The sequence below is a fragment of the Pteropus medius genome, unplaced genomic scaffold (assembly GCF_902729225.1).
Source record: "Pteropus medius unplaced genomic scaffold, Ma_sr-lr_union100, whole genome shotgun sequence".
NCBI lineage: Eukaryota > Metazoa > Chordata > Mammalia > Chiroptera > Pteropodidae > Pteropus > Pteropus medius.
In genome coordinates this window covers 497,398-510,860 of record NW_024344240.1, presented here as the reverse complement: position 1 = coordinate 510,860, position 13,463 = coordinate 497,398, and the positions used below count along the sequence as shown (strand labels likewise).

General features: G+C 34.0%; 1 protein-coding gene across 10 annotated transcripts in view; it reads left to right on the top strand.

Annotated features, from left to right (window-relative positions):
- Positions 1–13,463, top strand: part of CCDC30 (coiled-coil domain containing 30) — a 97,828-nt gene that overhangs the window by 26,241 nt on the left and 58,124 nt on the right. Inside the window, exon 1 of one of the 10 annotated variants that reach the window (XM_039868816.1) lies at positions 11,781–12,128. The exons of 8 other annotated variants lie outside the window; for them this stretch is intronic. In XM_039868816.1, the coding sequence (XP_039724750.1) occupies positions 12,012–12,128 (117 nt within the window). In that variant the 5' untranslated portion in view covers positions 11,781–12,011. Of the gene's footprint in view, positions 1–11,780; positions 12,129–13,463 lie in introns of those variants that run through there. One more of the 10 variants, XM_039868824.1, reaches the window with a different exon arrangement.

Here is a 13,463-nt window from a genome sequence, read left to right as displayed (position 1 = left end):
TTTATTGTAACTCCCTGGGCCATATATCCCAGACCTCTTAGGTATCAGGAAAATTAAAGCCATAGGATTTCTTGGCTCCCCAGCAAAGGAACTAGTATCCTTTCTGTCTTCCAAAACCTCCTTGCAGGCAAATAGTGCATTTTTGTAGAGAGAGAGAGAGGAAGGGAAGGAAGGAGGGAGGGAGAGAAGGAGAGAAGGAATTTCCAGGTAGGACTTCAGTAACTTTTACCAAAATTATTCCCAAAGAACCCAGTGTTGCTATAATTTAAAGCAAGTTGATTTATTGGTGACCATTTTTATTAGTTTCTTATTTATCCTTCCAGTATTTCTTTATTCAAATACAAGCAATTTGAGTATTATTCAGATTTCCTCCTTTCTTAGTTTCTCTTTTTTTTACTGAAATGCTCCTGGAAATCCTTCCATATCATAAAAAGATATCTTTCTTATTCTTTAGAGCAGTCTAGCATTCTGTTGTGGGGATGTACTATAATTTATTTAACCAGTCCTCTGTTGATGAACCCTTGGGTTGTTTCCAGTCCTTTGCATATAGAGAGAGATGTTTCAGTAAGATAGAGTCACAGAAATGGGATATTGTGGTTAGAGGGTAGATACATTGGTAATTTTGGTAGATATTGCCATATACTATTCAGTAGATATTGTACCATTTCTGGATACAGAAATGCCAGTTTCCTAAAAAATTCACCAACTGAATGCATTGTCAAACTTTTGTATTTTTACTAAATGATAGGTGAGAATGCGTATTTCAGTGTAGTGTTAATTTTTATTTATTTATAGTGAGATTGAGCATTTTTCATGTTTAAAAGTCATTTGTATTTCTTTTATAAAATTAATTTTATTGAAATATTTAATACAACATAAACATATGTGTTTTAAGAGTTGTGCTCAATAAGTTTTGACAAATGCATACGTATATATAACCACAAAGCACTGCAATCAAGAAAGAAAACATATCCATTAGCCTAAAACGTTCCCTCACACTTTGCTATCAATTCCTCAACTTCACTTTCTATTACCATATGTTGTCTAGAACTTCAAATAAATGGAATCATCTTGTATATACTCCTTTGTATTTGGTTTCTTTCACTTATACTAATGCTTTTGAGATTTATCCATGTTGTTGCCTCTATCAGTAGTTCATTTTTTATGTTGCTGAGTAATATTCCTATATATGGATTATTTATTATTATTATTGTATTATTATTAATAATTATCTATTCACCCACGGGTTGATAGACAATCAGTTTGTTTCCAAATTTTGACTGCTATGAATAAAACTGCTACTAGTATTCACATACCAATTTTTGTCTTTTTTTTTTCATTTCTTGGATAAATACCTCAAATGGAGTTACCAAGTCATAGAATAAGTATATGTTTAATTTTATAAGAAACTGCTAGACTGTTTTCCAAATTCATTGTACTGTCTTACATTCCTACCAACAATGGTTTGGAGCTTTCAATTGCTCCTCATCTTCACCAATGTTGTCATCAGTCTTTTTAATTTTAGTTATTCTGGTGGACATGTAGTGGTATCTCGTTGTTTTAATTTGACTTTCTAGAGTGTCTAATGACAATGAGTATGTCTTGATGTGCCCATTGGCCATTTGTGTATGTTCTTTTGTGAAACATCTGTTCAAATATTTTGCTCATTTTAAATTGAATTATATGTATTCTTTATACTGAATAGTAAATTCTTTATATATTTTGGATATCAGTCCTTCATTGGGTGTATGTATTTCAGATATTTTCTCTCAGTCGATGGCTTGTCTTTTCATTTTCTTAACAATGTTTTATGAATAGTAGTTGTTTTTTTTTTTATTATTTTTTAAGAGTAGTTGTTTTTCAAATTTGATGGAGATCACATTCATCAGTGTTTCCTTTTATAGTTTTATGATAGGGCACAAAAAGCCTAACTAACAAATATCTGTCTCTGCCAAGGTCACAAAATATTTTTCCTTTCTTTTCTTCTAAAGGTATTACAGTTTTAGCTTCCACATTTAGGTTTATGGTCTATTGGAGATTATTTTTGTATATGGTGCAAAGTAAAGGTTGAGGTTCATTTATTTCCAAATATATGTCTGGTTATTCCAAAACCATTTATTGAAAAGACAGTTATTTCCTTTTTTAATACATTGGCACCTTTATTAAAAATTAATTATGCAAGTCTATTTCTGAACTTTATTCTGTTCCATTAGTCTATATGTTTGTTCTTAGGATAATACCACGCTGTCATTTTTTGTAAGTCTTGAAATCAGAAAGAAAACATCTCCAACTTTTTTTTTTTTCTAAGTTGTTTTGGCTACTCTAGGTCTTTTATATTTGCATATTCATTTTAGAATCAGGCTGTCAACTTTGTCAAAAATGCCTGCTAGGATTTTGATTGGGATTACATTGAATCTTTAAATCAATTTAGGGAAAATTTATATTTTAACAATATAGAGTCCTCTAATGTGTAAATATGGCCTGTCTTTCCATTCATTTGAGTCTTCTGTAATTTATCACAGCAATGTTTCATAGTTTTCAGCATGCAGATCTTGCACATATTTAAAGTTATTCTTTTTAAAAATCGAAATATAATTTACACACTATAAAACTCACCTTTTTAAAGTATCAATTCAGTAGTTTTTAGTATTGTACAATTATCACCACTATCTAGTTCTAGAATATTTTCATTACTCCAGAAAGAAACCTCATACCCATTAGTAATCATTTCTCATTCCCCAGCCCCCCAGCTCTTTGGCAACAGCTAATTTACTTTTTGTCTCTATGAATTTACCTATCCTGTTCATTTCATAGGAATGGAATCATATACTATATGGCCTTTTGCATTGGTCTTCTTTCAGTTAGCAGAGTGTTTTCAAAATTCAACCATATTGTAGCATGAATCAGTTCTTTATCTCTTTCTGTAGGAGAATAATATTCCATTATGTGAATATATACCACATTTTGTTTTTTATTTATCAATTGATAGACATTTGGTAGTTTCCACTTTGTGGCTATTATGAATAATGCTGCTATGAACATTCATGTACAAATTTTGTATGGCCATGTTTTCATTTCTCTTGAGTGTGTACCTAGGAGTAGAATTTCTGGGCCATATGTTAACTCTATGTTTAACCTTTTGAAGAATTGCTAAATTATTTTTCATAGGAGCTACACCATTTAACATTCTCATCAGCAGTGTATGAGAGTTCTAGTTTCTCAACACCTTCATCAGCATTTGATATAGTCTATCTTTTTTATTATAGCCATTCTAGTTGGTGTAAAGTACTATCTCAATGTAGTTGTGGGGGGATTTTGATTTGCACTGCCTGAATGACTAATGATATTAAGCATCTTTTCATGTGTTTATTAACCATTTATATATCTTTTTGGGGAAATGACTATTCAAACACTTTACCAATTTTTAATGGAGTTTTATCTTTTTATTGTTGAGTTGCAAGAGCTCTTTATATATTCTGTTTATTGGTCTCAGTTATAAGCTGAACTGTGCTCTCCCCCACCCAAATATGTTTAAGTCCTAACCCCCTATACCTGTGAATGTGATCTTATTCAGAAATAGGTCTTTGCAAATGTAATCAAGTTAAGATGAGGTCATTAGGATGCACTCCAACCCAATATAACTGGTGTGCTTTTAAGAAGGTAAAATGTCATGTGAAGACAGAAACACACAGGGAGTGCCATGTGATGACACAGGCAGAGATCGGAGTGATGCATCTGCAAACCAAGGAACATCAAGAATGGATGGCCATGACTAGAAGCTAGGAAGGGGCAATGAAAGATTCTACCCACAGTCTCAAAAGGAACATGGTCTTGCTGACACCTTGATTTTAGAGTTCTGGCCTCAGGACTGTGAGAGAATAAATTTCTCTTATTTTAAGCCACCTAGTTTGTGGCAGCCCTAGGAAACTCATACAGATTTTGGTACCAAAAAGTAAGGTGCTTCTATAACAAATACCTAAAACTGTAGAAATGGCTTTGGAATTGTGTTATGTATAAGGCTGGAATAATTTTGAGGTGCTAGATAGAAACAGCCTAAATTGCCTTGAAGAGACTATTGGTATAAATAGGGACCTTAAAGGTGAATCTGGTGAGAGCTCAGAAAGAAGTGAAAACTATTGGGAAAGTGTTATCACCATAGAGAATATACATGGATTGCCATGAACAGAATGTTGCTAGAAATATCAACATCAAAGGTGCTTCTGGTGAGTCCTCAGACAGCAATGAGGAACACATTATTGGACTCTGGGGAAAATATTATCCTCGTTATAAAGCAGCAGAGCATTTGGCTGAATTATACTCTACCATTGGGTAGAAAGTAAAACTATAAGTGATAAACTCGGATATTTAGCTGAGGTGATTGCCAGACAAAATGTGGAAGGTGCAGTCTGTTTTATCTTTGATGCTTGTGGTAAAATGAGAACAGAAAGAGAGAAATTGAGGAATGAACTGTTAAGAAAAAAAAGAAACCAACATCTGCTATTATAAGCCCCATAGTATGTAGTTGTTTTAATTTTGTTTTAGTCTATTATCTTTTAAAGTGATTTTTTGATTTAAAAAAAAAGTATTTTATATTTGACCACATATTAACCATATCTAGAGTTTATCATTGCTTGTTTTAGATCTATGTTTCCATCTGGTACCATACTTCTTTAGCCTGAAGAATGTGATTTAACACTTCTAGTGATAAACTCTCTGGTTTTGTCTGTCTGCAAAAGTCTTTGTTTTACTTTCTTTTTTTTCAATTTTTTTTTTTATTTTTACTGTTGTAAAATACACGTAACAGAAAATTTACCTTGTTAACTATTTTTAAGTGTACAGTTCAATGATATTAAGCACATGCATATTGCGCAACCATTACCACCATGCAACTCCAAAACGCTCTTTATTTTGCAAAACCGAAACTCTCACCCATTAAACAATAACTCCTCACTCAGCCCTCCTCCCCCGCCAACAGCCCCAGGTGACCACCACTCTACTTTCTATCTCTATAATTTTGACTCCTCTAGATACCTCATATAAGTGGAATAATACACTACTTGTCCTTTTGTGACTTGCTTATTTTAATTAGTGCAATGGCTTCAATTCATCCATGTTGTAGCATGTCAGAATTTCCTTTCTTTTTAAGGATGAATATTATTCCATTGTAAGTCTGTACCACATTTTGTTTATCCATTCATCTGTCAATAGATACTTGGGTTGCTTCAACCTTTTGGCTGTTGTGAATAACACTGATATGAACATAAGTGTACAAATACCTATTAACGTCCCTGCTTCCAATTCTTTTGGGGGTATATACCCAGAAGCAGAATTGCTAGATTACACAGCAATTCTCTGTTTAATTTTCCTGAGGAACCACCATACTATTTTCCACTGTGAAAATGACTGCACCATTTTACATTCCCACCAACAATGTACAAAGATTCCAGATTCTCCACATCCTTATAAACACTTGTTACTTTCTGGTTTTTTGATGGTAGCCATCCTAATGGGTATAAGGTGATATCTCACTGTAGTCTTGATTTATATTTGCCTAATAAGTAATGATGTTGAGAATCTTTACATGTGCTTACTGGAGAAATTAATTCTTAATTGGAGAAATATCTATTCAAGTCCTTTGCCCATTTTTTAAACCAGGTTATTTGTTTTTATGTTGTTGAGTTTTAATTCTGTGTTCTGCTTATATTAATTCCTTATCATATATATATATAATTTGTAGATATTTTTCTCATTCCATGGGTTGCCTTTCACTTTGTTGATAGTATTCTTTAATATATAGGAGTTTTAATTTTCATGAAATCTAGTTTGTCTGTTTTTTCTTTTTTTGTCTGTGTGTGCCTTTGATGTTATATCTAAGAAATTATTGCCAAATTGAAATGTCATGAAGCTTTTCTCCTATGTTTTCTTCTATGAATATTATAGTGTTAGTTCTTACATTTAAGTCTTTGATCCGTTTTGAGTTAATGTTTACATATGCTGTTAGATAAGGGTCCATCTTCACTTTTTCCATGTGGATGTCCAATTATCCCAGTATATGGGATAAATCCCAGTATATGGGATAAATTCTTTAAGCATTTATAGCTATAAATTTCCCCTTAACACTGCTTTCATTGCATCTTATAAGTTTTAGTTGTTGCACTTTCATTCATTTATCTCCAAGGATTTCGTAATTTCTTTTGTGATTCCCTCTTTGATCCATTGGTTGTTTAAGAGTGTGTTGTTAGGCTGTGTTGTAAACCAGTTTTCTTTTCCTTGTCATCAAGATATGAAATATGTATGGTTTTCTAAAATAATAAAACTTTATATTGACTCTTCAATGATCCTTTCACTTCATCCCACAGAGAGCTAGCTGAAATGGGCTAATAAGAAATATTGTAAATAAACATTCCTTCTCTTTGAAGGTGAATAAATAATCAATAATAGTGAATAAATAACCAATAATAGTTAAATGACCTTTTAAAGCCATTTCCTGGTGAATGATAACATAGCTAAATAGATTTTTGCCTTCAGAGTTCTCGCTTGATCTTTCATGAAATAAAAACTTTAAGCTTCCTTACTGCTGTTCAGCCCGGCAATGGTGATATCAATAAGTATTAACTAAAGGATCATTCTCAGCAGAGGAATTAAGTGAACTAAGTGCAGTAATAAGTAGGTAATGAGTGACAGTCTTTTCCACAGCTGGTTTTCAGATCTTGACCTTGTTCCCTGCTTTCCTTGGTATGGATCAGCTTTAAATGGGCACTCAGGTGCCTCATTCTTTAGCTCTGACTACTTTATTTTAATTTTCCTACCAAAAAAAGTAAAAGAATGGAAACTAAGATCTGTGTGCCTATAATGTAATGACATTACTCCTGGAGGTATGACATCACTCATTTAATGTTAACAGAAATTCTGGTAGGTAGGTATTGTTTATCCTGCTTTACAAATGAGGGAACCAAGCTCACAAATTCATAAATGTGAAAGTCAAGAATTTCAAATTTCAACTGACTACAAAACCTGTTTTTGTCATTGTGATTTTCAAATTATATTGCAAGGATCCTTGCTGTTCCACGGATGCAAATCTCTAGTTCTTCTACCTCCAAGAACCAGAGAAGCCTCCACTTTGGGCACTCTGTTAGACCGTTTCCTTATGAGATTTATTTTGAAAACAAATGGTGGGGTAGAGTGTGACTTAAAAAGGACAAATAATTAAGAAACCTACTCCCTTAAATCAAGCAGGCTCCTCAAGGTATGACTGTGTTCCTTGCCCATTTCTGTAGGCAGATAGATTTACCATTCAGTAGACCATCTTAGTGCTAATATGTGTGTTCTCAGAGAAAATGCTTAAAATAGAAGAAATGTTAGGTATCTGGCAGGAATAATAGTAACCACAACATATTGAGCATCTGTCATCTGACGCGATCTGTTCTAGGTGTTTTACAAACATAATCTTGTGTAATCCCTGTAACAGCCCTCTCCAAAGTAGGAAGGAGAATTCCTATTTCACATCTGAGCAAACTTAAAGGAGTTGATCCAGGTTTGTCTAGCCCTAGAACTCATTTTCTACACCATATCAACCCTTGTGAGTATTTGTAGAGAGTATTTATATTAGGGATTAATTTTAACTCATGGGAGTTATAGCATGCCCAGCACTGACCACACGAACTGTCTCTCCCTGAAAGTGATGACCAGGCCGTATTTCATTCTTTACAGTGCCTACATTGGCCATCTCATTTGACTGTGCCTGTGAGAGGGTACAGCACAATGCAAGCACACAGGGGGATGGCAGTAACATTTGTCATATTGAGCCTGGGAGGTACAGTGGTTCAGAGCATTAACTGGACCTTTTAGACAGTGGAACATTGATAGTGGAAAATTCTGAGCTGTTACACAGTTCTCCAGAGTCGTTGGCAGCTACCCAGTGCCAATGAGGCTCTTCTCTAGCAAGTCCATTAGTCCTCCTCTTTGTTTACTGCCGGCTGACAGATGAGGTAGGCTCCCTTCAGCTACCCAGAGGTCTCTATGTATACTATTGCTCATTTCTCATATTATTTGCTGTCCCTTTCCTGTGTTTTTCTGTTTTAAACTTTGGTTGGTGGTCATAAAATATGTAAATTGACTAAATGCATAACTATATTTAGTGTGCCACAATTATGGTAAGTTTTAAATATATATTCTTTTGAAGTTATCTTCTAAAAGTTATAGCATTAAAACACACGACATTCTAATATTGAGAAAACATAAAGGAAATGAGGGGAATGTTCAGTTTTAGGAGTTGAAATGTTTCCTGCCCTTTGTACTGTGGTATCTCAGATGGTGTAAGAGTAAGGCTAAGGAGACTCTTGCTTTAAGTGTTGAATGCATCACCATGTCATGTGTGGATGTGCAAATACATTCACCAGTGCAGATGGTGGCTGGTGAAGAAGAAGAGGCTGCTTTGGGGGGAAAAATGTATCCTTCTCTGTATACTTGTACACTGCTGCTAATAAGGCAACATGATTCTTGCACAGGTCTTTTGTCCATATCAGTAGACAGGAAGATTTATAAAAGTTACACTTAGGTTTTAGCATCCATTTTTCCTGTAATGCTTCCCTTTTTTCTGACTCATCAGTTTGTGATTAAATATGTGAAAGGTAAATTATTGATAATCAACTTTATAAACTAATGGATTAATTTTTTTAAAAAAATCTATAGGTTAAATCAATACACATCTGGCAGTAAGTTATGAATCTAGAAATACAAGCAAAGCTCTAGAATACTTGCCCCCAAATTTAATTAGATAAAATTTTTTGGTAAATCAACCCTTTTTTTCCTTTGGCTTAATTAAGTGAATATTTTAGTCTCTGAATTAAACTAAAAACTAAATTGAAATTTCTGTTGAAACTTAATTCTGAATAGAAAACATTTGACAAAATCCAACATCCATTTACAATAAAAACTCTCAACAGAGTGGACATACCTAAACATAATAAAGACTATATATGACAAGTCCACAGCTAAGATCAAACTCAATGGCGGAAAGCTAAAATTTTTTCTCTAAGGTCAGGAACAAGACAAGAGTACACACTCTTGTCACTTTTATTCAACATAGTATTGGAAGTCCTAGCCAGAGCAATTAGGCAAGAAAAAGAAATAAAAGGCATAAAATTGGAAAGGAAGAAGTAAAACTGTCACTTTTGCAGATGACATGGTATTATATATAGAAAACCCTAAAGACTCCACCAAAAATACTGTTACAGCTAATAAATGAATTCAGTAAAGTTGCAGGATACAAATCAATATACAAAAATCTGTTGTGTTTCTATACACTAATAACAAACTATCAGAAAAAGAAATTAAGAAAATAGTCTCTTTTACAATTACATAAAAAAACCCTAGGAATAAATTTAACCAAGGAGGTGAAAGACCTGTACATTGAAAACTATAAAACATTGATGAAAGAAACTGAAGAAGACATGGATAAATAGAAAAATATTCCATGTTCATGGATTGGAAGAATTAACATTGTTAAAATGTCCATACTACCCAATGCAATCTCTATCAAAAGTCCAATGGCATTTTTCACGGAAATTTGTATGGAACCACAAAAGACCTCGAAGAGCCAAAGAAATCTTAAGAAAGAAGAACAAAGCTAGAGGCATCTTGCTCCCCTATTTCAAACTATATTACAAAGCTATAGTAATCAAAACAGCATAGTATTGCCATAAAAACAGACACAGATCAATGGAACAGGATAGAGATCCCAGAAATAAACCCATGCATATATGGTCAAATAATTTATGACAGAGGAGCCAAGAATATACAATGGGGAAAGGACAGTCTTTTAAATAAATTGTATTGGGAAAACTGGATGGCCACATGCAAAAAAATGAAACTGGAGCACTATCTTACTCCAGATGAAAAACTCAACTCAAAATGGATTAAAGACTTGAACATAAGACCTGAAATCATAAAACTAGAAAAAAAACACAGACAGTAAGCTCCTTAACATTGGTCTTGGCATTGATTTCTTAGATCTGACACCAAAAGTAAACAAATGGGACTACATCAAACTAAAAGGTTTCTTCACAGCAAAGAAAACCAGCATCAAAATGAAAAGGCAACCTACCAACCAGCATCAAAATGAAAAGGCAACCTACCAAATGTGAGAAAATATATGCAAATCATATATCTAATAAGGGGTTATTATCCAAATATATAGAGAACTTATACAAAACTCAGCAAAAAAAAAAAAATCTGATTTCAAACTGGGCAGAAGATATGAATAGACATTTTTTCCGAAGAAGACAAACAGTTGGCCAACAGGTACATTAAAAGATGCTCAACATGACCAGTCATCAAGGAAATGCAAATCAAAACCACAATGAAATATCACCTCACACCTGTTATAATGCTTATTATTGAAAAGACAACAAACAACACAGAAGGTCCTGGGTTTGTACCCCAGGTGGAGCCATGGACCATACCCTGGGTGCACCAGGCCCCAGGTGCACCAGGCCCTGGGTACATGCCGCTAGCGTGTGGGAAGGGACACCCTGCCGTCAGAGATTCAGTTCTTAAGGGGAAACGGCAACATCCATGGGTCAGGGGTGGAAGTGGTGGAGGGTGATTAAAGAGAGGAAAAGAAAAAAGAAAAGACAACAAACAACAAGTGTTGGCAAGGATGTAGAGAAAAGGGAACCCTTGTGCACTGTTGGTGGGAATATAAGTTAGTGCAGCCACTATGGAAAACACTATGGTCAAGAAATTAAAAATAGAACTACCATGTGATCCAGGAATTCCACTTCTGAGTATTTATCTGAAGAAAATGAAAACCGCAATTCAAAAAGATACATGCACCCCCATGTTCATTGCAGCATTATTTACAACAGCCAAGATATGGACATGACCTAAATGTCCATTGATAGATGAGTGGAAAAAGAAAACGTGGTATGTACACCCAATGGAATATTATTTCTCTATTAAAAGAAAATGAAGTCTTGCCATTTACAACAACATGAATGGGCCTTGAAGGCATTATGATAAGTTAAATAATTAAGATACTGAATGATCTTACTTACATGTGGAATCTAAAAGCAAACAAACAAAAACTGAGCTCATAGATATAGAGAACAGATTGGTGGTTGCCTGAGGCAGGAGCGGGGAAAGTGTGAAAGGTGTCAAAAGGTACAAATTTCCAGTTATAAAAGGAATAAACTAGAGGAAAGTAATATATTGCATGGCAACTATATTTAATGACACTGCACTGCATATTTGAAAATAGCTAGAAGAATGGATCTTGAAAGTTCTCTCATAAGGAAAACAAATTTTGTAACTAGGTATGGTGATGGATGTCAACTCGACTGTTGTGATCATTTTCCAAAGTATACAAATATTGGATCATTATGTTGTACCCCAGAAACTAATTAATGTTATATGTCAGTTATACCTCAATAAAAATAAGTAAAATAAAACAAGGGCTTATAAGCTAGACTTGGTTTGAATCCTAATGCTGACTGCGTGACCTTGGGGAAATTACCTCACCTATGTTTTCCATAAAAAGAACATAATAATAGCTCCAATCTCATAGGAATCCTGGTAAAACAAAATAAGATAATGCATCTAAAGAATTTACCATAATGTCTGGAATATGATAAGCACTAAAGAAATAGTAACTGCTATCATTATTTTTGTAATTATTATTATCAATTTGGTAAGATTTCAATAATACCTTATATTTGGTAGGTGCTTAAAATTTACAAAATACTTTCAAAATCACATTTTACTTCTCTTCTGATGGCTATGATGTACATAAGACAAGCATCAGCTCCATTTATTCTTGAGAAAACAAGCTCAGAAAGGAAAATGTATCTTATGAACTATGGTACCATTAACTAGTTTTCCCAGCTTTCTAGCTCCCCTAGATGACTTTATAATTGAGTTAGGCATATAAATATTGTCATCAGAATTTATAGGAAGCATGTTTATTATATATAGAATTAATTATCTAAAAATACTTTCTGCAGATACTGAAAATGAGCCAAGAAAATATCAAAATATCTGAAAGTGAGTTGTCAGAAGAGAAAGAAAGGAGAAAGCAATTGATGCCAGATCTTAATACTGTACAGATGGATTTGAAAATTGATAGTGAGGTATTTTGCCATTTAGGATGTTATTTTCCTCTTTTTTGCATTTCTCATTTAGGGATTTCATGTTATCATTTATGTTTATTTTAAAATAAGTTATAGCTATAGGATGTGTTTTTATTAGTAATAATGGGGTGATTGTTGTTTCCACAAGCTGAGTTCCAGCACTAGCTATGAACAGCCCTTTAAGTAGCAGGTGTTTGATTATTATGGTGGTCATAGAATCATAGACTTGTCTCTCCTTTTAATTGCTTGTCCTGCCATCTTGGAAAGGTCTATCAGGAGACATAACCAGCACATATTTGGAAGAGAGAACTGGAAGTGAGTTCACCAATTTAGAATTTTGATCACCAATTTAGAGGACAGTGACAGTCAGTCCGTAGGGTGGGTGGAAGCCAGTGTGAATTGCCTTAAATCCCATTCTGAGGACATATGGGAATTTTCCGTGAAATAAGGGAAGAAATCAATACCACTTGCCCTCTTCCTGTGGTTTCGGATGGCCACTCCTACCTCCTCTCCTTTTTGTCCAATGCCTTCCTCATCAGCATTCTCCTCTGTCTCCAAGCTCAGAGCTTTGGTAATATACCAAGTAGCTCCTCTCCTGAAATAAATTTTATATCACCTGTTCCTTTCATAGAGAACCACAGACTGACTCTCAGGCCCCAGTCATTCACCAATCAAACACTGTATATTCCCTGTCATCAGTGTAGAAATTTGATTTTAAAAAAAAATCTACATCTTACTAAAATGTTTTCTCTCATGGAAAGAAAACTCAAAGGATTAGAGGAAACCTCTGTTGATTAAATCACTGACTATACATTATTAAGTAAGGTAGCATAATTCGTATGTAAGAACACAGAGTTTGAAATCAGACAGTTTGAATCTCAGCTTTACCACTTCCAGGCTCTGTGAATTTAGGCAGGTCAGTTAAGTTCTCTGAGCCTCAGTTTCAATAACCCTATCTCGTAGGGTTGTCACAAGATTAAAGGTAAACCATATAGCATATTGTTTTATAAAAGGCAACTTTAAAAAAGGATGCATTTTAAAACAGGTAATATAACTAAAAGAGGAATTGCTGAAGAATTTACTCTAAGCAAGCCTCGTGTAAAGCAGGAATGACTCTAGAAATCTAGATTTCGACCTGTTACTGATAAAAATTAAGGATGCTCAATTTAATTAACCGATTGGAGTAACATTTGTTTTAACTACTTAGAAAGGAGCCTGCTACCAGAAGGATAGATTGAAATATTTAAAACAAAAAAATTGTCAGAATCATTTTAAAGATTCTTTTTTTAGATATATTAAACCTTTTATGGGGAAAGTCTTATTTTATTCTACTAA